The 25115-nt window shown below is 45.3% G+C and overlaps 1 protein-coding gene across 4 annotated transcripts in view; it reads right to left on the bottom strand.

Moving 5' to 3' along the window:
• Positions 1 to 25115, bottom strand: part of IPO9 (importin 9) — a 195336-nt gene that overhangs the window by 105303 nt on the left and 64918 nt on the right. For all 4 annotated transcript variants that reach the window (XM_024192875.2, XM_024192880.2, XM_024192896.1 and 1 more), the window contains one exon: positions 5154 to 5254. In XM_024192875.2, the coding sequence (XP_024048643.1) occupies positions 5154 to 5254 (101 nt within the window). The remainder of the gene's footprint in view (positions 1 to 5153; positions 5255 to 25115) is intronic.

Raw genomic sequence — 25115 nt, 5'->3', positions numbered from 1 at the left:
AACCACGGGGCAGAAAGTTTGGTTTCTAACTGAAAATTTACACCAGCAAAAAAAGGAGAAAGTCTAAGAGAAAGATCCAAGTTACAAGTCAAATTAAGAGTGATCCACTAGAAAATATTTCTCAGTGATACTGACACCCAAAACACCATTCTGTGAAGCTAAAACCTTCTAGCAATTCTTTTTACTCCTTTTAATCCTCTATGCTCCTAAACGTAGCTGTATATACCATCCAACATATAGCAGCAAGATTTTAGAACACAAGATGTTCCGATTAGCCCGTTACTCAATGATGGGGGGGGGACAATAACAGAAAATGTAGAAATGGTAGAGGTGCTTAATTACTTTGTTTTGGTTTTCACCAAGAAGGTTGGTGGCGATTGGACGTCTAACATAGTGAATGCCAGTGAAAATGAGGTAGGATCAGAGTATAAAATAGGGAAAGAACAAGTCAAAAATTACTTAGACAAGTTAGATGTCTTCAAATCACCAGGGCCTGATTAAATGCATCCTAGACTGCTCAAAGAGCTGACTGAGGAGATATCTGAGCCATTAGAAATTATCTTTGAAAAGTCATGGAAGACAGGAGACATTCCAGAAGACAGGAAAAGGGCAAATATAATGCCCAACTATAAAAAGGAAAATAAAGACAACCCGGGGAATTACAGACCAGTCATCTTAACTTCTGTACCCAGAAAGATAATGGAGCAAATAATTAAGAAATCAATTTGCAAACACCTAGAAGATAATGAGGTGATAAGTAACAGTCAGCATAGATTTGTCAAGAACAAATCGTGTTAAACCAACCTGATACCCTGTAAAAGAAAGCTAACAAGCCTTGTGGATAGGGAAGAAGCAGTAGATGCGGTATATCTTGACTTTAGTAAAGCTTTTGATACTGTCTCGCATGACCTTCTCATAAAACAAACTAGGGAAATACTACCAAGATGGAGCCACTATAAGGTGGAAAACCGTTCCCAGGGAGTAGTTATCAGTGGTTCACAGTCATGCTGAAAGGGCATAATGAGTGGGGGGATCAATTCTGGGTCTGGTTCTGTTCAGGATCTTCATCAATGATTTAGATAATGACATAGAGAGTACACGTATAAAGTTTGCGGACGATAAAAAGCTGGGAGTGGTTGCAAGTGCTTTGGAGGATAGGATTAAAATTCAAAATCATCTGGATAAACTGGAGAAATGGTCTGAAGAAAATAGGATGAAATTCAATAAGGACAAATGCAAAGTACTCCACTTAGGAAGGAACAATCAGTTGCACACATAAAAAAAGGGAAATGACTGCCTAGGAAGGAGTACTGTGGAAAGGGATCTGGGGATCATAGTGGATCACAAGCTAAATATGAGTCAACAGTGTAACGCTGGTGCAAAAAAAGCGAACATCATTCTGGGATGTATTAGCAGGAGTATTGTAAGCAAGACACGAGAAGTAATTCTTCTGCTCTACTCTGCGCTGATTAGGCCTCAGCTAGAGTACTGTGTCCAGTTCTGGGTGCCACATTTCAGGAAAGATGTAGACAAATTGAAGGAAGTCCAGAGAAGAGCAACAAAAGTGATTAAAAGTCTAGAAAACATGACCTATGAGGGAAGATTGAAAAAACTGGGTTTGTTGAGTCTGGAGAAGAGAAGACAGAGGAGACATGATAACCTTTTTCAAGTACATAAAAGGTTGTTACAAGGAGGAGGGAGAAAAATTGTTCTTCTTAACCTCTGAGGATAGGACAAGAAGCAATGGGCTTAAATTGCAGCAAGGACGGTTTAGGTTGGACATTAGGAAAAACTTCCTAACTGTCAGGGTGGTTAAGCACTGGAATAAATTGCCTAGGGAGGTTGTGGAATCGCCATCATTGGGGATTTTTAAGAGCAGGTTGGACAAACACCTGTCAGGGATGGTATAGATAATACTTAGTCCTGCCTTGAGTGCAGGGAACTGGACTAGATGATTCCTCAAGGTCCCTTCCAGTTCTATGATAAAAGAAGAGAAAGACCATGCCTGGGCTATTGATATAAAGTGGCCTGGGACTCTGCAATCTCTAGAACCATAGCCTCTCCAGTCAAAAGGGTGAGTGTGGAATTCCTTCACTCACTTCTTTAACTACTACTGAAATATGGTGTCCAGTTCTGATGTTCACACTTTTTAAAAAAAGGTACTAAAATATGGGTTCAGAGAACAGCTACAAGATTCTTCGACCATGGGATGGTGTTCCAAGAAGGAGGAGTGCTAGGCAGAGACGGGCTCCACCTAACGAAGAGAGGGAAGAGCATCTTCGCAAGCAGGCTGGCTAACCTAGTGAGGAGGGCTTTAAACTAGGTTCACCGGGGGAAGGAGACCAAAGCCCTGAGGTAAGTGCAAGGCCTGTGGCAGAGCCAGGGGTTGAGCACCCCCTGGCACATTGGAAAGTTGGCGCCTGTAGCTCCAGCCCCGGAGTTGGTGCCTATATAAGGAGTCGCATATTAACTTCTGAAGAGTCGCATGTGGCTCTGGAGCCACAGGTTGGCCACCCCTGAAATAGAGGACTCCTTAATCTAGCAGACAAAGGCATAGCAAGATGTAACTGCTGAAGTCAGAAAAATCAAACTGGAAATAAGATGCATCTTTAACAGTAAGTGTAACCAGCCACTGTACGAAGATATGTACCAAGATCTTGCCAGCAAGTTAAAAAAGTATGGATTGGATGAATGGACTATAAGGTGGATAGAAAGCTGGCTAGATTGTCGGGCTCAAAGGGTAGTGATCAACGGCTCGATGTCTAGTTGGCAGCCGGTATCAAGCGGAGTGCCGCAGGGGTCAGATCTTTATTAATTATCTGGATGATGGGATGGATTGCACCCTCAGCAAGTTCATAGATGACACTAAGCTGGGGGGAGAAGTAGATACGCTGGAGGGTAGGGATAGGGTCCAGAGTGACCTAGACAAATTGGAGGATTCGGCCAAAAGAAATCTGAGGAGGTTCAACAAGGACAAGTGCAGAGTCCTGCACGTAGGACGGAAGAATCCCATGCATCGCTACAGGCTGGGGACCGACTGGCTAAGCAGCAGTTCTGCAGAAAAGGACCTGGGGACTGCAGTGGATGAGAAGCTGGATATGAGTCAGCAATGTGCCCTTGTTGCCAAGAAGGTTAACGGCATATTGGACTGCATTAGTAGGAGCACTGCCAGCAGATTGAGGGAAGTGATTATTCCCCTCTATTCAGAACTGGTGAGGCCACATCTGGAGTACTGCATCCCGTTTTGGGCCCCCCACTACAGAAAGGATGTGGACAAATTGGAGAGAGTCCAGTGGAGGGCAACAAAAATGATCAGGGGGCTGGGGCACATGACTTACGAGAAGAGGCTGAGGGAACTGGGCTTGTTTAGTCTGCAAAAGAGAAGAGTGTGGGGGGATTTGATAGCAGTCTTCAACTACCTGAAGGGGGGTTCCCAAAGAGGATGGAGCTCAGCTGTTCTCAGTGGTGGCAGATGACAGAACAAGAAGCAGTGGTCTCAAGTTGCAGTGGGGGTGGTCTAGGTTGGATATTAGGAAACACTTTCACTAGGAGGGTGTGAAGCACCGGACTGGGTTACCAGACCAGGCGGCGTGGCCGCAGCATGTTCCAGCGGGCTAGGCCGGGTGGCACGGCCGCAGCCTGCTCCGGCGGGCCAGGCGGCGTGGCCAGAGCCTGCTCTGGGTGGCGGGGCCGAGCAGCATGGCTGCAGCCTGCCAGTCCCGGAGCTGCAGCTGCTTCGAAGGCTAGGGGGAGAGCATCGTGGCCAGAAGCGGAGAGACTCTGGTCCCACCTCTTCCCTTCTGGCTCTGCTGGCTGTGCTGCCTCTCCTTGCTCCCTCTGTTAGGGGGAGAGGCTGTGTCCCACCTCTCCCTCTCTATACCCATTCATAAGCCAACCCCCTTCTCTGGTGCTTCCCTTTTTTACTAAAAAAATTCAGCTTATGAACGAGTATATACAGTAAATGTCTGTCTGGTGATATTCTCCTCCTAATACAGCATGGCAAGAAAATCCTCCAAATATTAATGATCAACCTGTTGAATTGAAGATATTTATGGAGTCATTGGGAAGTGAACTATCTGCTTCAATTACCTTTGGTAAATGAAATAACCAATCATTCATTTTCTGATATAGCTGTAAAACTAATCTGAAAATTTTTCAAAATAAATCACTGTTTAAAAATGTATAGTGTGTACCTTCTAAAAATGAAACCTACATCTATCTCTGAGTTGTGAAGAATATGTATTAAGGTTATAACAACCAACAAGAAGGCACTTTTATGTAGAAAACCATGATTAAATAGAGTCTTCCTGACTAGTGATTTAAATCAAATCCACCCTGCCACAGACTTCCCATGAAACTTCAGGCTTGTTTACACAAGACCCAGAATTCACACTACTGGGGTGTGATTTGAGAGCACATCAGTGAATTGTGCTTTAAATCCCCATGTAGTACCTGCTAGCATCCATTGATGTAGTTGTGTTTGAAACAGGATTACACCAATGCATACTTAGAACACACCAGCAGGGTCCACACAGGGGAGATAGAGTGCAGTACTCTACAAATCATAGCCCCATAGTGCAAACTCTGGGGCCATGTAGACAAGCCCTTTATTATTATTATTTTTTTTAATTAGAATGACCATAATCGACTTGTCACGGTCCCCTCCCCATACCTACATGAAGGTAGGTCCAATCCCAGTGAGTAGCATTAGTATGCATTTAAAGACCAACCAGGTTTGCTGTACAGGAATCTAGCAAAATTGGCCTGAGCCAAGTAGCAAGGTGTTAGATCAGGCACACCTTATGAAATTACTTTGACCCCCCAGCTCTAGAAGAAATGCTCTAGTTTAACCACAGGTTAACAGGCATGATGGGTGAAATTCTTGGACTATTGATCACAATGGTCCATTTTGGTTTTAAAAATCTATGAATTAGTTGGTAAGACAGTAAGGGCAGTAAGTTATTTGAGGCTTATGTAACCAGTTGTTTCTTTTGTTTCCTGTCTGTCATGGTAAACTGATAGCTGTAGGCAAATTGAAGAGCAATGTACAAGATCTGTGCACAAGATCTGTGTACAATTGCTTTCTTCTTATGAGACGCCTCAAGAGCTCTTTTATTCTATTTTAAACCACACACCATTAGGAAAAAGGATATAAGGCTGCACTTTCTGTAAGTGTATTCCAAACAATCGGCAGGATCTGCTGCATGGAGGAAACCATGTGTTTAGGATAGTTCTTCACTAGGGCTGTCACGGCCTGGAAAACAAAAACATCAATGGAACAATTCATTGATAAATTCATTCAATGTATCGGATTAAAGAAGTTAGAACAAGTCACCTTGGCAAAATACTTTCTTCAAAAATCTCAGAAATATTCTGCTCACATTTGCTCTTTGGCAAGGACTGAAAGGCTCAGAGGAGAATAGGATATGAACAGGATTTTAATAGTATGCTAGTGCTGAGATATTGTGGTAAATAAGCACTATAAAAAGCCATTTGATGCAGACAGATTAAAAAATTATCACATTTAGATCACTATTTTAAACATGGTTCAGGCCACTGGTTACCCTCTGATGGCTTTTCCGTCAACTACCACCCTCTAACTCTGCATCCTTGTCACTGTCAGAGATACAGGGTAACAGGTGTCAGAACCTGAACTGCTGATACCCACAGGGATTGATCCTCTTTAGGTCTGTAGCCAAGGATAAAACTTATCAGGTATATTCAGGATGTAGAAGTGAAATTTGTAATACTGGGCCTACATGCCTCAGACCAGCAAGATATTTAACTTATCCAAACAAGGCCTCCAATCTAAAAATTGGTTAGCTTCTCACATCAGCCTATGTGTGACTATGTCACAAGATAAGACAGTCACATGAATAGATGTATTAACTGCGGATATTTAGGAAATATATACAGTAACGTACCAGTTAAAGTATTTTGGAGATTTTTGCAAATACAGTAGAACCCATTTATCCAGTCTAATTGGGACCAGGGCCAGATCAAATAATCAAAAGTGGAGTCCTGGGTGTTCAGTAAATCCAGAGAGCCAGTTAAGGGAGGGTCAAATAAACAGGGTTCTACTGTATAGGCATCAAGCTATGGTGACTGATTAATGTAAACTGTAATGAGTATAAGGGGAACTAACAAGTTAACCTATGAAAAATAGGGGACCCCAAACATAGTTAAGTGTAGAAGTTCAAATAAGGAAATGGGGTTGAAACCTCCATAAATATATATGAACCCCAGTGGGCAACAGCGTAACACCTTTAAAAACTGTATCCCAGCCTGCATGCCTTGGAAATGCCACAACGAAATCCACTGGTGACTGTAACAATGAAGACAAGGGAGAAGGCTTCCCAGCAGGAAATGTGAGTGATCACAGTCATAGGGGTAAACACTTTGCACTCACTCTCTCTATCTGCTGTTGTATTTCAGTGTTTGTGGGAGTTATTTAGTGGATTTGTTAAAAAGGGAACTTGTGGTAAATTGCAAATTTTCTCATCTCCTCATCAGGTCTCTCATTCTAATGACACTGATAATAATTTTCCTGATGCTGTAACTGCTCAGGAGACCAAACCCTTATTGACCACTGCAGACAAAGGCTACGTCTTCACTACCCGCCGATCTGGCGGGTAGCAATCGGTTTATCGGGGATCGACTTACCGCGTCTCGTGAGGACGCGGTAAAATCGATCCCTGATCGCTCTGCCGTCGACTCCGGAAATCCACCTCGACAAGAGGCGGCAGCGGAGTCGGCGGCAGCGGTCGGCTTTCCCTCGTCCTCACCACCAGGTAAGCCGACCTAAAATACGCAACTTCAGCTACGGTATTCACGTAGCTGAAGTTGCGTATCTTAGGTCGGAACACCGCTGTAGTGTAGACCTAGCCTAAGATTAATCAATACATAAACTTTGTAATGTTTCCTCAGTTAGGCCACAGGTCAAGGATGAATCATTACAAAGTTTGTATTACCTATGTCTATGTTCCATTACTAAATTCATAAATCCACCATTTTCCATCAGTGCAAATCATTTAAACCTCAAAGTAGCTTCTTGTCAATTTTGTATCTCTCCCTGTCTGGTCCATGTCCCTGCCTGTAACCAGTCCCTTGGGAGTGACATCCTCCCCCCTTTAGTGTGCCGAGATCCACACACTTCCCCAGGGCAGGCCTGCATCCTCCAAGACTCTGAAATCGTGCCATTGGACACTGTCAATCCCACTCTCTCTCCCTGGCTCTCTGGACTGAATCCAGCCAAGCCAGACCCCTATGGGAGAGCTCTCCGTTACTCCTTCAGGGTGCAATGCTCCCTGTGAGTATTTGCAGTGAAACCAGGCAGCATTTTCAAAACAAGGTAACGATACATTAGTCACCTGGAAAACAGAATCTGAAAGTCATAGAATATCAGGGTTGGAAGGGACCTCAGGAAGTCATCTAGTCCAACCCCCTGCTCAAAGCAGGACCAATTCCCAACTAAATCATCCCAGCCAGGGCTTTGTCAAGCCGGGCCTTAAAAACCTCCAAGGAAGGAGACTCCACCACCTCCCTAGGTAACGCATTCCAGTACTTCACCACCCTCCTAGTGAAATAGTGTTTCCTAATATCCAACCTAGACCTCCCCCACTGCAACTTGAGACCATTGCTCCTTGTTCTGTCATCTGCCACCATTGAGAACAGCCGAGTTCCATCCTCTTTGGAACCCCCCTTCAGGTAGTTGTAGGCTGCTATCAAATCCCCCTTCATTCTTCTCTTCTGGAGACTAAACAATCCCAGTTCCCTCAGCCTCTCCTCATAAGTCATGTGCTCCAGACCCCTAATCATTTTTGATGCCCTCCGTTGGACTCTTTCCAATTTTTCCACATCCTTCTTGTAGTGTGGGGCTCAAAACTGGACACAGTACTCCAGATGAGGCCTCACCAATGTCGAATAAAGGGGAACGATCACGTCCCCCGATCTGCTGGCAATGCCCCTACTTGTACAGCCCAAAATGCCGTTAGCCTTCTTGACAACAAGAGCACACTGTTGACTCATATCCAGCTTCTCGTCCACTGTGACCCCTAGGTCCTTTTCTGCAGAACTGCTACCTAGCCATTCGGTCCCTAGTCTGTAGCTGTGCATGGGATTCTTCCGTCCTAAGTGCAGGACTCTGCACTTGTCCTTGTTGAACCTCATCAGGTTTCTTTTGGCCCAATCCTCTAATTTGTCTAGGTCCCTCTGTATCCGATCCCTACCCTCTAGTGTATCTACCACGCCTCCTAGTTTAGTGTCATCGGCAAACTTGCTGAGAGTGCAGTCCACTCCATCCTCCAGATCATTAATAAAGATATTAAACAAAACCAGCCCCAGGACCGACCCTTGGGGCACTCCGCTTGAAACTGGCTGCCAACTAGACATGGAGCCATTGATCAGTACCCGTTGAGCCCGACGATCTAGCCAGCTTTCTATCCACCTTACAGTCCATTCATCCAGCCCATACTTCTTTAACTTGGCAGCAGGAATACTGCGGGAGACCGTATCAAAAGCTTTGCTAAAGTCAAGGAATAACACATCCACTGCTTTCCTCTCATCCACAGAGCCAGTTATCTCATCATAGAAGGCAATTAGGTTAGTCAGGCACGACTTCCCCTTGGTGAATCCATGCTGATTGTTCCTGATCACTTTCCTCTCTTCTAAGTGTTTCATAATTGATTCCTTGAGGACCTGCTCCATGATTTTTCCAGGGACTGAGGTGAGGCTGACTGGCCTGTAGTTCCCTGGATCCTCCTCCTTCCCTTTTTTAAAGATGGGCACTACATTAGCCTTTTTCCAGTCATCCGGAACCTCCCCTGATCGCCATGAGTTTTCAAAAATAATGGCTAATGGCTCTGCAATCTCATCCGCCAACTCCTTTAGCACCCTTGGATGCAGCGCATCCGGCTCCATGGACTTGTGCACGTCCAGTTTTTCTAAATAGTCCCGAACCATTTCTTTCTCCACAGAGGGCTGGTCTCCTTCTCCCCATATTGTGCTGCCCAGTGCAGCAGTCTGGGAGCTGACCTTGTTTGTGAAGAAAGAGGCAAAAAAATCATTGAGTACATTAGCTTTTTCCACATCCTCAGTAACTAAGGCTGGGTCTACACTACAGCCGGGGTCCGACCTAAGATACGCAACTTCAGCTACGTGAATACCGTAGCTGAAGTTGCGTATTTTAGGTCGGCTTACCTGGCGGTGAGGACGCGGGAAAGTCGACCGCTGCCGCGCTGCCGCCGACTCCGCTGCCGCCTCTTGCCGAGGTGGATTTCCGGAGTCGACGGCAGAGCGATCAGGGATCGATTTTACCGCGTCTTCACTAGACGCGGTAAGTCGATCCCCGATAGACCGATTGCTACCCGCCGGATCGGCGGGTAGTGAAGACATAGCCTAGGTTGCCTCCCTCATTCAGTAAGGGTCCCACACTTTCCTTGACTTTCTTCTTGTTGCTAACATAACTGAAGAAACCCTTCTTGTTACTCTTAACATCTCTTGCTAGCTGCAACTCCAAGTGCGATTTGTCCTTCCTGATTTCACTCCTGCATACCTGAGCAATATTTTTATACTACTCCCTGGTCATTTGTCCAATCTTCCACTTCTTGTAAGCTTCTTTTTTGCGTTTAAGGTCAGCAAGGATTTCACTGTTAAGCCAAGCTGGTCGCCTGCCATATTTACTATTCTTACTACACATCGGGATGGTTTGTTCCTGCAACCACAATAAGGATTCTTTAAAATACAGCCAGCTCTCCTGGACCCCTTTGCCCTTCATGTTATTCTCCCAGGGGATCCTGCCCATCTGTTCCCTGAGGGAGTCAAAGTCTGCTTTTCTGAAGTCCAGGGTCCGTATTCTGCTGCTGCTCTCCTTTCTTCCTTGTGTCAGGATCCTGAACTCGACCATCTCATGGTCACTGCCTCCCAGGTTCCCATCCACTTTTGCTTCCCCTACTAATTCCTCCCTGTTTGTGAGCAGCAGGTCTAGAAGAGCTCTGCCCCTAGTTGGTTCCTCCAGCACTTGCACCAGGAAATTGTCCCCTACACTTTCCAAAAACTTCCTGGATTGTCTGTGCACCGCTGTATTGCTCTCCCAGCAGATATCAGGGTGATTAAAGTCTCCCATGAGAACCAGGGCCTGCGATCTAGCAACTTCTGCTAGTTGCCAGAAGAAAGCCTCGTTTACCTCATCCCCCTGGTCTGGTGGTCTATAGCAGACTCCGACCACAACATCACCCTTGTTGCTCACACTTCTCAACTTTATCCAGAGACACTCAGGTTTTTCTGTAGTTTCATACCGGAGCTCTGAGCAGTCATAGTCCTCTCTTACATACAACGCAACTCCCCCACCTTTTCTGCCCTGCCTGTCCTTCCTGAACAGTTTATATCCATCCATGATAGTACTCCAGTCATGTGAGCTATCCCACCAAGTCTCTGTTATTCCAATCACATCATAGTTCCCTGACTGTGCCAGGACTTCCAGTTCTCCCTGCTTGTTCCCCAGGCTTCTTGCATTTGTGTATAGGCACTTAAGATAACTCATCGATCGTCCCTCTTTCTCAGTATGAGACAGGAGTCCTCCCCTCTTGCGCTCTCCTGCTTGTGCTTCCTCCCAGGATCCCACCACCAAGCCAGCTACAGTAGAATCTCAGAGTTACGAACACCATAACTGAACAAAAATTATAGTCATTCTTTCAAAAGTTTACAACTAAACAATGACTTAATACAGCTTTGAAACTTTACTATGCAGAAGAAAAATGCTGCTTTCCCTTTATCATGTTTAACACAGTACTATACTGTATCTACCTCCCCCCCCCCCGTCTCTGCTGCTGCCTGATTGTGTACTTCTGGTTCAAATGATGTGTGTGGCTGACTGGGCAGTTCGTAACTCTGGTGTGCATAACTCTGAGGTTCTACTGTATACAACTGTAGAAGCCATCTTGGCGCACACATTCTCTCTGTCTGTCTCAGGTGTGTGTGTGAGTGTTGTGTCTGTGCGCTCCGCTCTTAACAGACCCACCTGACACCCCATTGTTCTCCTGCTCTGCTCTATGGCCTCTGCTCTGCCTTCCTGTAAAGGGGTGGGGAGGGGGATCTCCTTCCTCTTGCTCAGAGGTGGGCAAACTAAGGCCCATGGGCCAGATGTGGCCCACGGGACCCTCCTGCCTGGCCCCTGAGCTCCTGGCCCAGGAGGCTAGGCCCCAGCCCCTCCCCTGCTGTCCCCCCTCCCCTGCAGCCTCAGCTCACGCCAGCGAAATGCTCTGGGCAGCGGGGCTGCGAGCTCTTGTCAGGCAGTGCAGCTGCAGAGCAGAGGCCTGACACGGTGCTCTCTGCTGCCCTGTAACGTGGCTGGTTCCAGCCGGAAGGCATGGCTGCCTGTCCTGGTGCTGTGGGCGGCACGGTTGTAGCGCCGCCAGCCACCGGTGCTCCAGGCAGCGCGGTAAGGGTGCAGGGAGCTGGGGGGGGTTGGATAGAGGGCAGGGGAGTTCAGGATGATGGTCAGGGGATGGGAGTGTGGATAGGGGTCGGGGCGGTCAGAGGGCGGGGAACAGGGGGGTTGAATGGGGGCAGGAGTCCCGGGGGGGAGGCAGTCAGGAAGGAGAGGGGGGTTGGATGGGGCGGCAGGGGGCAGTCAGGAGCAGGGTTCTGGGGGCAGTCAGGGGACAGGGAGAAGGGGTGGTTGGATGGAGCAGGTGTTCGATTTTTGTTCCTTTCCCCTAAATCCTGTTATATACTGGACAGGGAGCATCCTCAAATGTCTGGAAAGAGCCTAGCTCATAGTGGGCACAATCGTAAGCAAACAGTAGCAGCATAGAGTGCTAAAGCCAGATATTCTCAGTAAAGGAGTTCTGGCAGGTACTGGCTAATGTGTTTTATTCCTCAACAGTATGTCTACAAATTGTAGTGCTGCTGAAATCTTTTCAAAAATATTGGAAACTACCTAATTTTCTACATACAAAAACTGAGGAGGAGAGAGAAGTAGCATTAATCAGTTAACCTGTTCCAGGTAACAGTAAGAAAAACATAAGCATAACTTTCCCTACCACCTTAACGTGCAATTGGACCACGAATGTCTAAATCTTCTTTTTTAGATTTCATGTGGTAGTAAAGAAATACTACAGTAATACTCTGATGGTACTTTGAAAATGTCACTTAATTGGAGCCTTCGTGATGTAAGTTACTGCATACTAAGTATACTGCACCCAAAGTCCCTTGTATTATGTTCTAACCTGCAGTGAAATAATTAACAATCGTGATATTTAAACTGTCATCCTTAGGTTTTTGAATCAACAACCTGCATAACGTAAATCATTAAGACTCTCAGCTATTGATTCAGATAGTCTTTCTGAGTCTGTGGACAACACTGCAACAAATTACATTCACATTCTCAGGTTAATATTCAACCATGAGGGATATAAACAATCTTGTTATATGAAAACTTAGATTCTCGAGTAGCCATCTGACAACAAACCCTATTTATCAATGAACACTGCAGTATAATTAGAAATGGTGATCACTAATAGGTCAAAAAAAAAAATTAACACCTTAAACTTTTTAAATGTAGCCAGTTCCTTAAATGTACTACTAGTGATGACCCCTGGCTTTGCTGCTCAAGTTTATGCTAAGTGAGAGTGAGGGTGAGTGAGCATGTGTATTGTGCTGGGAGATCATGTTGATTTGTGCTAAGCTGTGTCTGGAGGTTGTTCTGGGACACTACTGATATTTGCAGGTGGCGAATGCAAGGTGTATGCTGTGATGAGAGGCTACATGTATTTGGGGTATTTTGTGTCACCTGGGTGTGGCAGTTGGGCCAAGTAATCAAACATCTGTGCAATCTCCCTCATACAACCAAGGGAATATGCAATTTAGCTGTAGAGCAACGAAAGTGATTGGTGGAGTTACCGCTGATAGCCCAATGGTCTAGTATTCTTGGCATGGCATAGATACATGCCTTACAGTTGCTGTACATCATACAAGTAATTCATAAAGTCAAAATGGCTGAGAACTTAACATTTTGCTGTAACAGACCATGAATTCCAGTGATGACTGAACATAGTGATATTCTGAACAGAAAGTTCTCAAACATGCTTGTAGCGGTTTCCAGGCATTCTAGATATCAGAGTGGCATACAGACAGGTGATTACCTATATAAGAAGATTCCAAGGTTATCTAGAAGTAAATCTTTTCAAATCTTGAAACTCACGAATCTGCTTGGAGGGATCCAAAAAAAGCTAGAAACACAAAACAATTTCTTAAAGGAGACTTTCTAAAATTATAAATTTACTTAAAGACTTACTTGAAAATTCTCCAAAAGTTTTATTTGTAGCCCTCATGGTTCAGCCTGAACAGCTAAGAGCGACTATAAGAGATGGCTGATTTGGAACCCTTTAATCCAACATTAGAAACAGTTGTTGCTATCTCCTTGCTGCGAACCGAGGAGACGTCAACAGAGGGAGTTTGCCTGGGGGGAGTTCCCACAGAGTTTTTGCCTTTCAGGTTTCGGTGAGCCGTAAATACAACATCTGAAGAGGCTCTTAGAAGGAAGACAATCTGGATAGTAAGCGATCAGCTGTTGTGACCTGCACAGGATATGCCATATTTGTCTTTCTCCCAGAAGATAGAAGTGACTTTGTCTGTATGAAGTGCAAGCTGGTCTCCATATTGGAAGAGAAGGTTAAAGGACTAGAGACCCAAGTATCAACTCTGTGTTGCATCAGAGAAAATGAAGACTTTCTGGATAGCATGCTGAAGAATCAGAGAGGGCAGTGCAGAATGGTGGCTTTTCTCTGCTTGCTTTACCTGTAAAGGTCTAAAAAAAACCCCAGGTAAAGGAACGGGAGTGGGCACCTGACCAAAAGAGCCAATGGGAAGGCTAGAACTTTTCTAAATGGGGAAAAATCTTCCCCTTTGTGTCTGTTGTTGTTCTCCGGAGAGCAGAGACACAGAGCAGCAATGCGGTAAGCAGCTTTAAAACCAGGTATGAAAAAGCATCAATTCATACCTCAAACCTACTTATCTGAAACCCCAGATATGTAAGTAAATCAGGGAATGTCTAGAAAGATGCAATTAGGGTTATTTCTTATTGGCTTGTGTACTCCTCTGTGCTAACCCCAAATGCTTTTTGTTTTGCTTGTAACCTTTAAGCTGGACCTCAAGAAGATTATTCTTGATGTTTAATTTTTGTAAGTGGGTTTTTTAAATCTAGCAAAAGCCTAAGTTCCAAATGTATTTCCTTTCTTTGTTTTTAGTAAAAGTTACTTTTTTTTTTAAGAACAGGATTGGATTTTTGTGTCCCTAAGAGATTTGTGCATATGTTGTTTAATTAGCTGGTGGCAACCGCTGATTTCCTTTGTTTTTTCTCAGCTCTTCCCCGGAGGTGGGGTGAAAGGAATTGAGGGTACCCCACAGTAAGGAATTCCCAAGTGTTCCTTCCTGGGTTCTCAAAAGAGGTGTTTTGGGGTTTTTTTCCCCCACACTTGACAGCATCTATCCATCCAAGGTCAGAGAGAAGCTATAACTTTGGGAGTTTAATACCAGTCTGGTGTGGCCAGTTATAAATTTTTAAAATCCTTGCGGGCCCCCACCTTCTGCACTCGAAGTGCCATAGTGGGGAATCAGCCTTGACAAGGATAAAGGAGTTTGAGGTGCAAGTTGTTTTCTTATCCCTGTTGAAGGACAAGGCCCAGGTAGGGACCATCAAACGGTGGAAGTAAATGTGTGGTTGCGCAGGTGGTGTTGGAGAGAGGGCTTTGGATTCTTCGACCATGGGATGTTGTTCCAGGAAGGAGACTTGCTAAGAAGAGATGGGATCCACCTAACAAAGAGAGGGAAGAGCATCTTTGCAGGCAAGCTTGCTAACCTAGTGAGGAGAGCTTTAAACTAGGTTCGCCAAGGGATGGAGACCTAAGCCCTGAGGTAAGTGGGGAAGTGGGATACCGGGAGGAAACAAGGAGGAGGGTGCAACGGGGAGGCCTCCTGATTCATACTGAGAAAGCAGGGCAATCAGCTGGTTTTCTTAGCTACCTGTACACAAACGCAAGAAACCTGGGAAACAAGCAGGAAGAACTGGAAGTCCTGGCATAGTCAAGGAACTATGATGTGATTGGAATAAGAGAGACTTGGTGGAGTAACTTACATAACTGGAGTACTGTCATGGATGAGTATAAACTCTTCAGGAAGGACAGGTGGGGTAGAAAAGGTGGAGGAGTTGCACTGTATGTAAGAGAGTAGTATGATTGTTCAGAGCTCCAGTATGAAACTGGAGAAAAGCCTGTTGAGAGTCTCTGGGTTAAGTTTAGCGGCGAGAACAACAAGGGTGATGTCGTGGTGGGTGTCTGCTATAGACCACCAGACCCGGAGGATGATGTAGACAAAGCTTTCTTTGGATAACTAACTGAAGTTTCCTCATCACAGGCCTGGTTCTCATGGGGGACTTCAATCACCAGGACATCTGCTGGGAGAGCAATACAGCAGTGCACAGACAACCCAGGAAATTTTTGGAGAGCACTGGGGACAACTTCCTGGTGCAAGTGCTGGAGGAACCAACTAGGGACCATGCTCCTCTTGACCTGCTGCTCACAAACAGGGAGAATTGGTAGGGGAAGTACAAGTGGGTGGCAACCTGGGCAGCAGTGACCATGAGATGGTTAAGTTCAGGATCCTAACAAAAGGAAGACAGGAAAGCAATAGAATACGGACCCTGGACTTCACAGAAGCAGACTTGGATTCCCTCAGGGAACTGATGGGCAGGATCCCCTGGGAGGCTAATATGAGGGGGAAAGGAGTCCACTAGATCTGGCTGTATTTTAAAGAAGCCTTATTGAGGGCGTAGGAACAAACCATCCCGATGTGCAGAAAGAATAGCAAATATGGCAAGCGACCAGCTTGGATTAACAGAGGAAATCTTCGGTGAGCTTAAACACAAAAAGGAAGCTTACAAAAAGTGGAAACTTGGACAGATGACTCAGGAGGAGTATAACAATATTGCCCGGGCATACAGGGGTGTAATCAGTAAGGCCAAAGCACAACTGGAGTTGCAGCTAGCAAGGGATGTGAAAGGTAACAAGAGGGGGTTCTACATGTATGTTAGCAACAAGAAGGTGGTCAGGGAAAATGTGGGACCCTTAACTGAATGGGGAAGAAAACCTAGTGACAGATGATGTGGAAAAAGCTGAAGTACTCAATGCTTTTTTTTGCCTCGGTCTTCACAGACAAGGTCAGCTCCCAGACTACTGCACTGGGCAGCAGCACTCAGTGGTGAAATAACAGGTTAAGGACTATTTAGAAAAGCTGGATATGCACAAGTCCATGGGGGCAGATGCAATGCATCCGAGAATGCTGAGGGAGTTGGCTGATGTGATTGCAGAGCCATTGGCCATTATCTTTGAAAACTCGTGGCGATTGGGGGAGGTCACGGATGATTGGAAAAAAGCAAATATAGTGCCCATCTTTAAAAGAGGGAAGAAGGAGAATCTGGGGAGCTACAGCCTCACCTCACTTCCCGGCAAAATCATGGAGCAGGTCCTCAAGGAATCCATTTTGAAGCACTTGGAGGAGACGAAGGTGATCAGGAACAGTCAACATAGATTCACCAAGGGCAAGTCATGCCTGACCAACCTGATTGCCTTCTATGATGAGATAACTGGCTCTGTGGCTATGGGGAAAGCGGTGGACGTAATATACCTTGACTTTAGCAAAGCTTTTGATACAGTCTCCCACAGTATTCTTGCCAGCAAGTTAAAGAAGTATGGATTGGATGAATGGATTATACGGTGGATAGAAAGCTGGCTAGATCATCAGGCTCAACGTCTAGTTGGTAGCGGAGTGCCCAAGGGGTCGGTCCTGGGGCTGGTTTTGTTCAACATCTTTATTAATGATATGGAGGATTGGGCCAAAAGAAATCTCATGAGGTTTAACAAGGGTAATTGCAGAGTCCTGCACTTAGGACGGAAGAATCCCATCAACTGCTATAGGCTGGAGACCGACTCGCTAAGAGGCAGTTCTGCAGAAAAGGACCCCGGGATTAAAGTGATCGAGAAGCTGGATATGAGTCAATAGTGTGCCCTTGTTGCCAAGAAGGCTAACTGTATAGTGGGCTGCATTAGTAGGAGCATTGCCAGCAGATGAAGGGAAGTGATTATATCTCACGTATTGCGTCCAGTTTCGGGCCCCCCACTACGGAAAAGATGTGGACAAATTGGAGAGAGTCCAGCAGAGGACAACAAAAATGATTAGAGGGCTGGGGCACATGACTTATGAGGAGAGGCTGGGGTAACTGGGCTTATTTAGTCTGCAGAAAAGACGAGTGGGGGGGGATTTAATAGCAGCCTTCAACTACCTTCCAAAGAGGATGGAGCTAGGCTGTTCTCAGTGGTGGCAGATGACAGAACAAGGAGCAGTGGTCTCAAGTTGCAGTGGGGGAGGTCTAGGTTGAATATTAGGAAACACTATTTCACTAGGAGAGTCGTGAAGCACTGGAATGGGTTACCTAGGGAGGTGGTGGAATCTCCATCCTGAGGTCACTTCCAACTCTAATCTTCTATGATTTTATGATTTAAAGAACCTAACGGTTAGTTTCTATAGTTCATACTAATCCCACTCCCTCCTTGTTCTTATAATTTTGTGACAGGCTAAACTGGAACTTCCGACAGGTCTTCTGTCTCATTTTATTTACCCCATTCTCTCTCCTTTATCTTTCAAAACCAAATAACCCCAAGCTACAGAAACAGGGATGGGAATCACAAGTTCTGTGTTCTATTCCTGGCCCTGTCAACAACTTGGTGCATCTGTGTGCAACATCCTGATCTGCCTGTGTCATTCAACACCATTGCCAATGGAATTCATTACTGGATATTAGAGTTCCCACAAATGTCACAGATTTCAAAAACTAAGCATAAACCTTCCTACTCCAACTTCACTTTCCCAAAGAGAACACCACGAGAGAAGACAGTAACGAAGAGATAATTTTGTTCTTTAGTAGCCCTGACTGTCTCAGGGGAAGCACAGGGTAAAATTAGATCATGGGTACTTGAATTGCAGGACAATTGTCACACAATTGTGGCTGAGTTGTGGACAAGACATGGAAAATAGCGGAAAAGTAATAATGGACCTTTATTGACTGTGATAATTTGGAAAAGCCAGAGCAGACCTATTTGTTTAAGAAAAATTTGCTGGAACAATATAAACCCTTAAGTATTGCGTTATGCCTATGTTTTTTTTTTTTTTTTTTTTTTTTGATAACCTGATGTTTTGCTGCAACTACAAAAAAGTGACGGGTACAATATATTAATATATATAGGGAGATATACCTATCTCATAGAACTGGAAACGACCCCGAAAGGTCATGAAGTCCAGCCCTTCACTAGCAGGACCAAGTACTGATTTTGCCCCAGATCCCTAAGTGGCCCCCTCAAGGATTGAACTCACAACCCTGGGTTTAGCAGGCCAATGCTCAAAGAGTCTTAACACCACTGCTGTAGAAATCAAGTCCAGTCACTTTAGCCTTTTACATTTTACAGGCATTGAATGTTAGTGCAGTACAACCTGCTACAGTGGTCTCCTTCATGCCATCTTTGTTTTGTGAAGATTTGTCCATACGGAGATTCTGTGCATGCTGAATGTTCGGTATTAGACAAGATTGGTAGCAGAGATAGCAAAGCTATGACTAACTGTGGAAAACGCTGTACAACTGCAGGTGAATCCCAAAACTCTCCAAGATCATTTAATTCACATTCACTTGCAAAAAATGTATATGGGGCAAGCTGTGCTTTAGCTTCACGGCCAAACGTAGGGATTTCCTCCAGAGGGAGCACCTGCTCTGATAACATATTCACTTGTTTCACATCAAATACACAAACTGCTTTCATAAATGACAGTCTGTGCTGCATGAACCTTGGTCCTCGTCAAGCTGGTTTGGCAACATGTTCCTCAGTGTTGCAGTAGTATTCCTTCAGTCTGTCTGCCATTTTCTTAAATACTCCTTTTAAAAATGCATTCCACTCTGCATCTTCGCTGTGCTTTTCTTTTGCACTGCAGTCTGCCCAGTGTGTCAAATCCATTACAGTGTTATACAATTGATGGATAAAAACAGAATACATCTCAAAAGATTTAATGGTTTTCATCAATGGTTTGGCATTCCAAGCAATGAACTGCATGTCAAGTGGCAAAGTCATGACATTTAAAAGTGAGAATAAGCCTGTCCATTACTTGAGTGTCAGGTGAAATCTCAAATTAACTTTCAATGAACTCGCAGTAGTCAGTGTGGTAAAGAACTGCTTCAAACCATCATGGTTCTGGACACAGAGGCACTTGGTCGGGATTAAATTGTTTTTCCTGCAAAGTCTTGAAATGCAGTTTACGAGCTGGGCCCTGTTTCAACATCTTTTTTTTCATTGCAGCAGTGAATGTATCAACTTTAGAAAAACGAACATGCTACTGATTTCTAGCCAGACTTACAATATGCCTATTGCATGTTACATTCACCGAATTAGGAAGCAGCCCCTGTAGAACCTGATTATATGCACGAGCACAGTATGTTGCACTGTCTGTCACTATCCCGAACACCTTATAAAAGTCTAAAACAAAATTGGTCAGGCACTTAGTGATAGCATGTGACACAGTTGAACAATTTACCAGGTTAAGAAAGAAATGAACAAAAGAAATGACTGTAGCTTTTCTGAGCCACTCATTTGGAGTACAGCAATGATATCATAGAATCATAGCATATCAGGGTTGGAAGGGATCTCAGGAGGTCATCTAGTCCAACCCCCTGCTCAAAGCAAGACCAACACCAACTAAATCATCCCAGCCAGGGCTTCGTCAAGCCTGACCTCTAAGGAAGGAGATTCCACCACCTCACTAGGTAACCCATTCCAGTGCTTCACCACGCTCCTAGTGAAGAAGTTTTTCCTAATATCAAACCTAAACCTCCCCCACTGCAACTTGAGACCGTTACTCCTTGTTCTGTCATCTGGTACCACTGAGAACAGTCTAGATCAGGGGTTGGCAACCTTTCAGAAGTGGTGTGCCGAGTCTTCATTTATTCACTGTAATTTAAGGTTTCACATGCCAGTAATAAATTTTAATGTTTTTAGAAGGTCTCTTTCTATAAGTCTATAATATATTACATACAACAATAGTTTAGGTAAGTAAATAAGGTTTTTAAAATGTTTAAGAAGCTTCATTTAAAATTAAATTAAAATGCAGAACCCCCCGGACCAGTGGCCAGGACCTGGGCAGTGAGAGTGCCACTGAAAATCAGCTTGTGTGCCGCCTTTGGAGCATGTACTTCAAACACTTTGGGTAAGTAATCTTGTTGAAGCTTGTTAGCAGAAGGAAGAGCACTTGTGTTTGGAATTGGTTTCTGAATGCACTCCCTTAACACTGGGTTAATCCAGTTTCTCCATTGGTATATTTGTACTTGAGAATGCCACGACAAGTTCAAAATATGCCACATTTCGAACATCTCGGTAATGCAATTAAATAGATATGACAGTTGTCTAATGTTTTGCTTTTGATGTCGAATCTGTCTCTGCGTTGCATTTGGTATTATGATGCCGATCAGAATTTAAATGAGTATTAATACTAGACTTACGTGTATGGTCTAACATGACATTGCAGGCTGTACAAAACCACTTTCCACCATCAGCATGCAACCACTTGGGATACTGGTTTGCAGTGTTGGTTTTTCCCCCCCAGTTTTTAGCAGGATTTACCATTTGTTTAACCTCGAAGTACTGTAACGTGTATAAACAACTGTTTGTCCCCTAGCAACAAATAAGCATCACGAGATTGGATGAGTTTGTTCAATTTTGAATGACAAATTGAACAAATACAGTACACACTCGCGATAACAAACCCTGGGTTCTAAGCTATTTGTTTGGTGTACCCAGGGATTTGTTATAGCAAAAGGGAGCTGTGGGGGCGCAACAGCTCTTCCGGTCCCACAGCTGCGGCGGGGGCATAGAACTCTCTGCCACCACCACAGACCTGGGGCTGGAGGAGCTCTCTGTCCCCTCCCACTCCAGGTGGGACCTAGGGAGGGGTTCGGTATAGCCCAAGGTTCGCTATTGTGAAGGGCATTATACCAAGAGTGTACTGTATTGCCAACGCTACCGTAATTAAGGTGGGAAGCACTAATGGGAAAAAAGTGTGTGTTGCAAACCTCAAAATGTATGCAAAATTGTGGACTGTGCAAAGTAAACTAATTAGAATCCAAATTGTGGTGGAAACCTAATATTGTGGGAACAGCAATACTGAAAATTAAATAGGGCCTATTGTGATTTAAATAGAGATTAATCACTCCTGGAAGGTACACAAATAATGTATGGCTCCAACTATAAGAATCAGTCTTTCACCTCGGAGTCTGTTTCCCATTTGTAATACTGGAAAAGCAGTGTGCTTAACCCACAATCCAAACATCACCTCTACACATCCGTAGGTGCCAAAATCAATAACTGCCCCAAGCCAGCTACCAACACCTCTGGTCCCTCATTCATTTCCCCCAAATTTCTACAGTGCAGCTATGTTTTCAGTACAAAGATCTGTAGGACACCAAAAACAGGAAATGAGAAAAAAGGTAAGAAACTTAATTTACTATCAAAAGAGGTGGTTACTCACCCTGTGCAGTAACTGACGTTCTTCGAGATGAGTTTCCCTGTGGGTGCTCCACTCCAGGTGTTGGTGCGTCCCTGCGCCTTCGCTCGGAGATTTTTGTAGCAGTACTCGTATCGGCCACGCATGCGCAGAGCCTGCCCCCCGCTCTGAGTCTACCTTAATAGTATGCATGCACAGCCGGTCTCCTCAGTTCCTTCTCTACAACGGAGGCTACCCCAACTCCGAAGTAGAGGGGAGGAGGATGGGTAATGGAGCACTCACAGGGACACTCATCTCGAAGAACATCAGTTACTGCATGGGGTGAGTAACCGCCTCTTCTTCTTCAAGAGATGTCCCTGTGGGTGCTCCACTCCAGGTGACTTAAAAGCAGTGTGTCTCAAGGAGGTAGGGACTTCGGATCTGATAGGAATGCAGTAGCTAATACAGCCCTGCCCAATCGTGTATCAGAGACAGGGCCCTAAGTAAGGGCATAGTGTTTAACAAATGTGTGTTCAGAGGACCAAGTGGCCGCTTTACAGATGTCAGCTAGGGGACCTTTGCGTAAGAAAGCCACCGAGGCAGCCAGAGATGTAGTGGAGTGAGTTCTGATGTCGGCTGGAGGTGTAACTTTCTTTATCTGATAACACAATCGGATGCACTCAGAAATCCAGTTTGAAAGTCTCTGGGTAGAAACAGGTGTCCCTTTGGAACAGTCCGTGATGGAGACAAAAAGTCTAGAAGAATTTCTAAAAGGTTTGGTTCTATCCAAATAGAAGGACAAGGCCCTGCGTACATCTAACGTATGCATCGTGGCTTCGAAAGAGTTCGCATGTGGTTTCGGAAAAAAGGTCGGTAGGTGTATCGGCTCATTAATGTGGAATGAGGAATGCACCTTTGGATGGAATTTGGGATGTAATCTAAGGGTAACCTTGTCCTTGAAAAATAGCGTATATGGTGGATCTGCCATAAGAGCTGCTATTTCTCCTGCCCGTCTCGCGGAGGTAATTGCCACTAAAAATGCTGTTTTCATCGAAAGGTGTAAAAGGGGGCAAGTGGCTAGGGGCTCAAATGGTTGTTGAGTTAGGCAGGATAGTACTAAATGAAGGTCCCACGGAGGGGTAGGCGGTTTAACGTCTGGGTATAGGGCTTGGAGTCCCTTGAGGAAACGCTTGGTGATTGAATGAGCAAAAACAGAAGTATCGTTGGCTCTGTCATGGAAGGTTGTAATAGCAGCTAAATGGACTCTGATGGAGCTGAAAGAAAGGCCAGATTGCTTAAGATCCAGTAGGTAGTCAAGTATGATCGGGAGAGGTACCGATATGGGAGAAAGTTGTTTAGCTGAACACCATTGTGTGAATCGCTTCCACTTTCATAGATAGGTGGTGTGAGTAGATTGTGTTCTGCTATGTAGGAGCACTCTTTGAACTTGTTCAGAGCAATCTAGTTCGTTTTGGGAGAACCATGTAGGAACCAGGCTTTGAGGTGAAGCATGGACAGGTTGGGGTGGAGAAATCGGCCGTGTTGCTGTGATAGGAGGTTAGGAGGTGATGAGGGGCAATGAAATTGGTGATCGAATCGACATTCTGGTGAGGAACGGAAACCACGGTTGTCTGGGCCACGACGGGGCAATCAGGATCACTGTGGCACGATCTGTTCGTATCTTTATCAGGACTCTTTGGAGAACCGGTAGTGGGGGAAAAGCATAGAGTAAGTTCCGGTGCCATGGGATCATGAATGTGTCTCCCAGGGAATGTTTGCCCAGACCCGCTCTGGAGCAAAAGTCGGGATATTTAGTGTTTTTCGCAGTTGCAAAGAGATCTATGGTTGGGTGACCCCAAATGCGGAATATGTTGCGAATGATTCTCTCGTCTACCTCCCATTCGTGATCCCAGGGAAAGCGTCTGCTTAATTCATCCGCTGTGGTGTTCTTCACTCCGGGAAGATAGGCAGCTGATATCCAGATGCTGTTCGCAAGGCACCAATTCCAGAGCTTCATAGCCTCTGTGCAAAGCGAGTGGGAGCGAGCTCCTCCCTGCCTGTTTACATAGAACATGCAGGCAATGTTGTCTGTCATTATGCATACATGGTGATTCCTGATTAGTGGGAGGAAGTGACGGCACGCATTGCGTATAGCTCGAAGTTCTGGGACATTTATGTGTAGGGAGGTTTCAGTTGAAGACCATAGCCCCTGGACTGTGTGGTGAGACATGTGTGCACCCCATCCTGTCAGGAATGCATCGGTAGTCAGTATGAGGGATGGAGCATCCTGGAGAAAGGGGACTCCAGAACAGAGGTTGGAGGGAACTGTCCACCATAGTAGAGAGTCTGACTCCGAAAGGTATGGAGAGAGGCTTGTTTAGAGCGTGCACATTCGGTCTGTAAACCAAGGCAAACCAAGCTTGGAAGCACCTCATGTATAGTCGTGCATTTTGAACCACGAAAGTGCACGAGGCCATGTGACCTAGTAGTTGTAGGCAGTTTTGAGCAGTGACCTGGGCACTGTTGCTAAGTTTTGTGGCCAGTAGGCTTATGGGGTTGAAGAGGTCGGATGGGAGAGATGCCAATCCTGTCCGGGAGTCGAGGTCTGCTCCTATGAACTCCAGGTGCTGGGTGGGGCGTAATGTGGATTTGTTTTTCTTTATCTGTAGGCCGACAGATAGGAAACAATTGACGGTGGGCCGCGTGAATCGGAGAGCTTCGTCAAACGTTGAGGCTTTGAGGAGGCAATCGTCGAGGTAAGGAAAAATTATGACCCCTTGTTTCCTGAGGTAGGCAGTGACTACGGCTAGGAGCTTGGAAAAAACACGGAGGGCCGTGGACAGTCTGAAGGGTAGAACCCTGTATTGAAAATGTGTTGAGCTGAGGGAAGGAAGCGTCTGTGGGCCGGATGTATAGTCACATGAAAATAGGCGTCCTGTAGGTCGAGGGCTGAAAACCAATCGCCCTGCTCCAGCGCTGGGATTATGGTGGTGAGAGTAACCATCTTGAACTTTTGCTTTTTGATAAATTTGTTGAGCCGCCTGAGGTCGCCATCCCCCAGTTTTCTTTTCTGTTAAGAAATAATGGGAATAAAAGCCCTTCCCTCTGTGTCGTTCGGGCACAATTTCTATTGCTCCCAACTGAAGGAGATGTTGTACTTCTTGGAGGAGCAGTTGGTTGTGAGAGGGGTCCCTGAAGGAGGACGGGGAAGGTGGGTGGGTGGGAGACAAGGAGAGGAAGGGGATAGAGTAGCCAATTGTAATGAACTCTATAACCCACTTGTCGGTGGTAATGCTCTGCCATTGATGGGAAAATGGTCGTAGGCGGTGTCCAAAAATCTTGGTCCTACTACTGAAGGCAGGGGACTGGACTCGATGACCTTTCAAGGTCCCTTCCAGTTCTAGGAGACAGGATATCTCCATTTATTATTATTATTATTATTATTATAAAATAGGTGTATGCGGTGTATGCGCTGAAGTGGGAACGCTGTTTTCTAGTCCCTCGACCAGAAGTTCAAATCTGCTTATTAGTTGGAGGGGGTTGAG

The sequence above is a fragment of the Terrapene carolina genome, unplaced genomic scaffold (genome assembly GCF_002925995.2).
Source record: "Terrapene carolina triunguis isolate 2854851 unplaced genomic scaffold, T_m_triunguis-2.0 Scaffold195, whole genome shotgun sequence".
Taxonomy (NCBI): Eukaryota; Metazoa; Chordata; order Testudines; family Emydidae; genus Terrapene; species Terrapene triunguis.
This window is presented reverse-complemented; position numbering and strand designations above follow the sequence as displayed.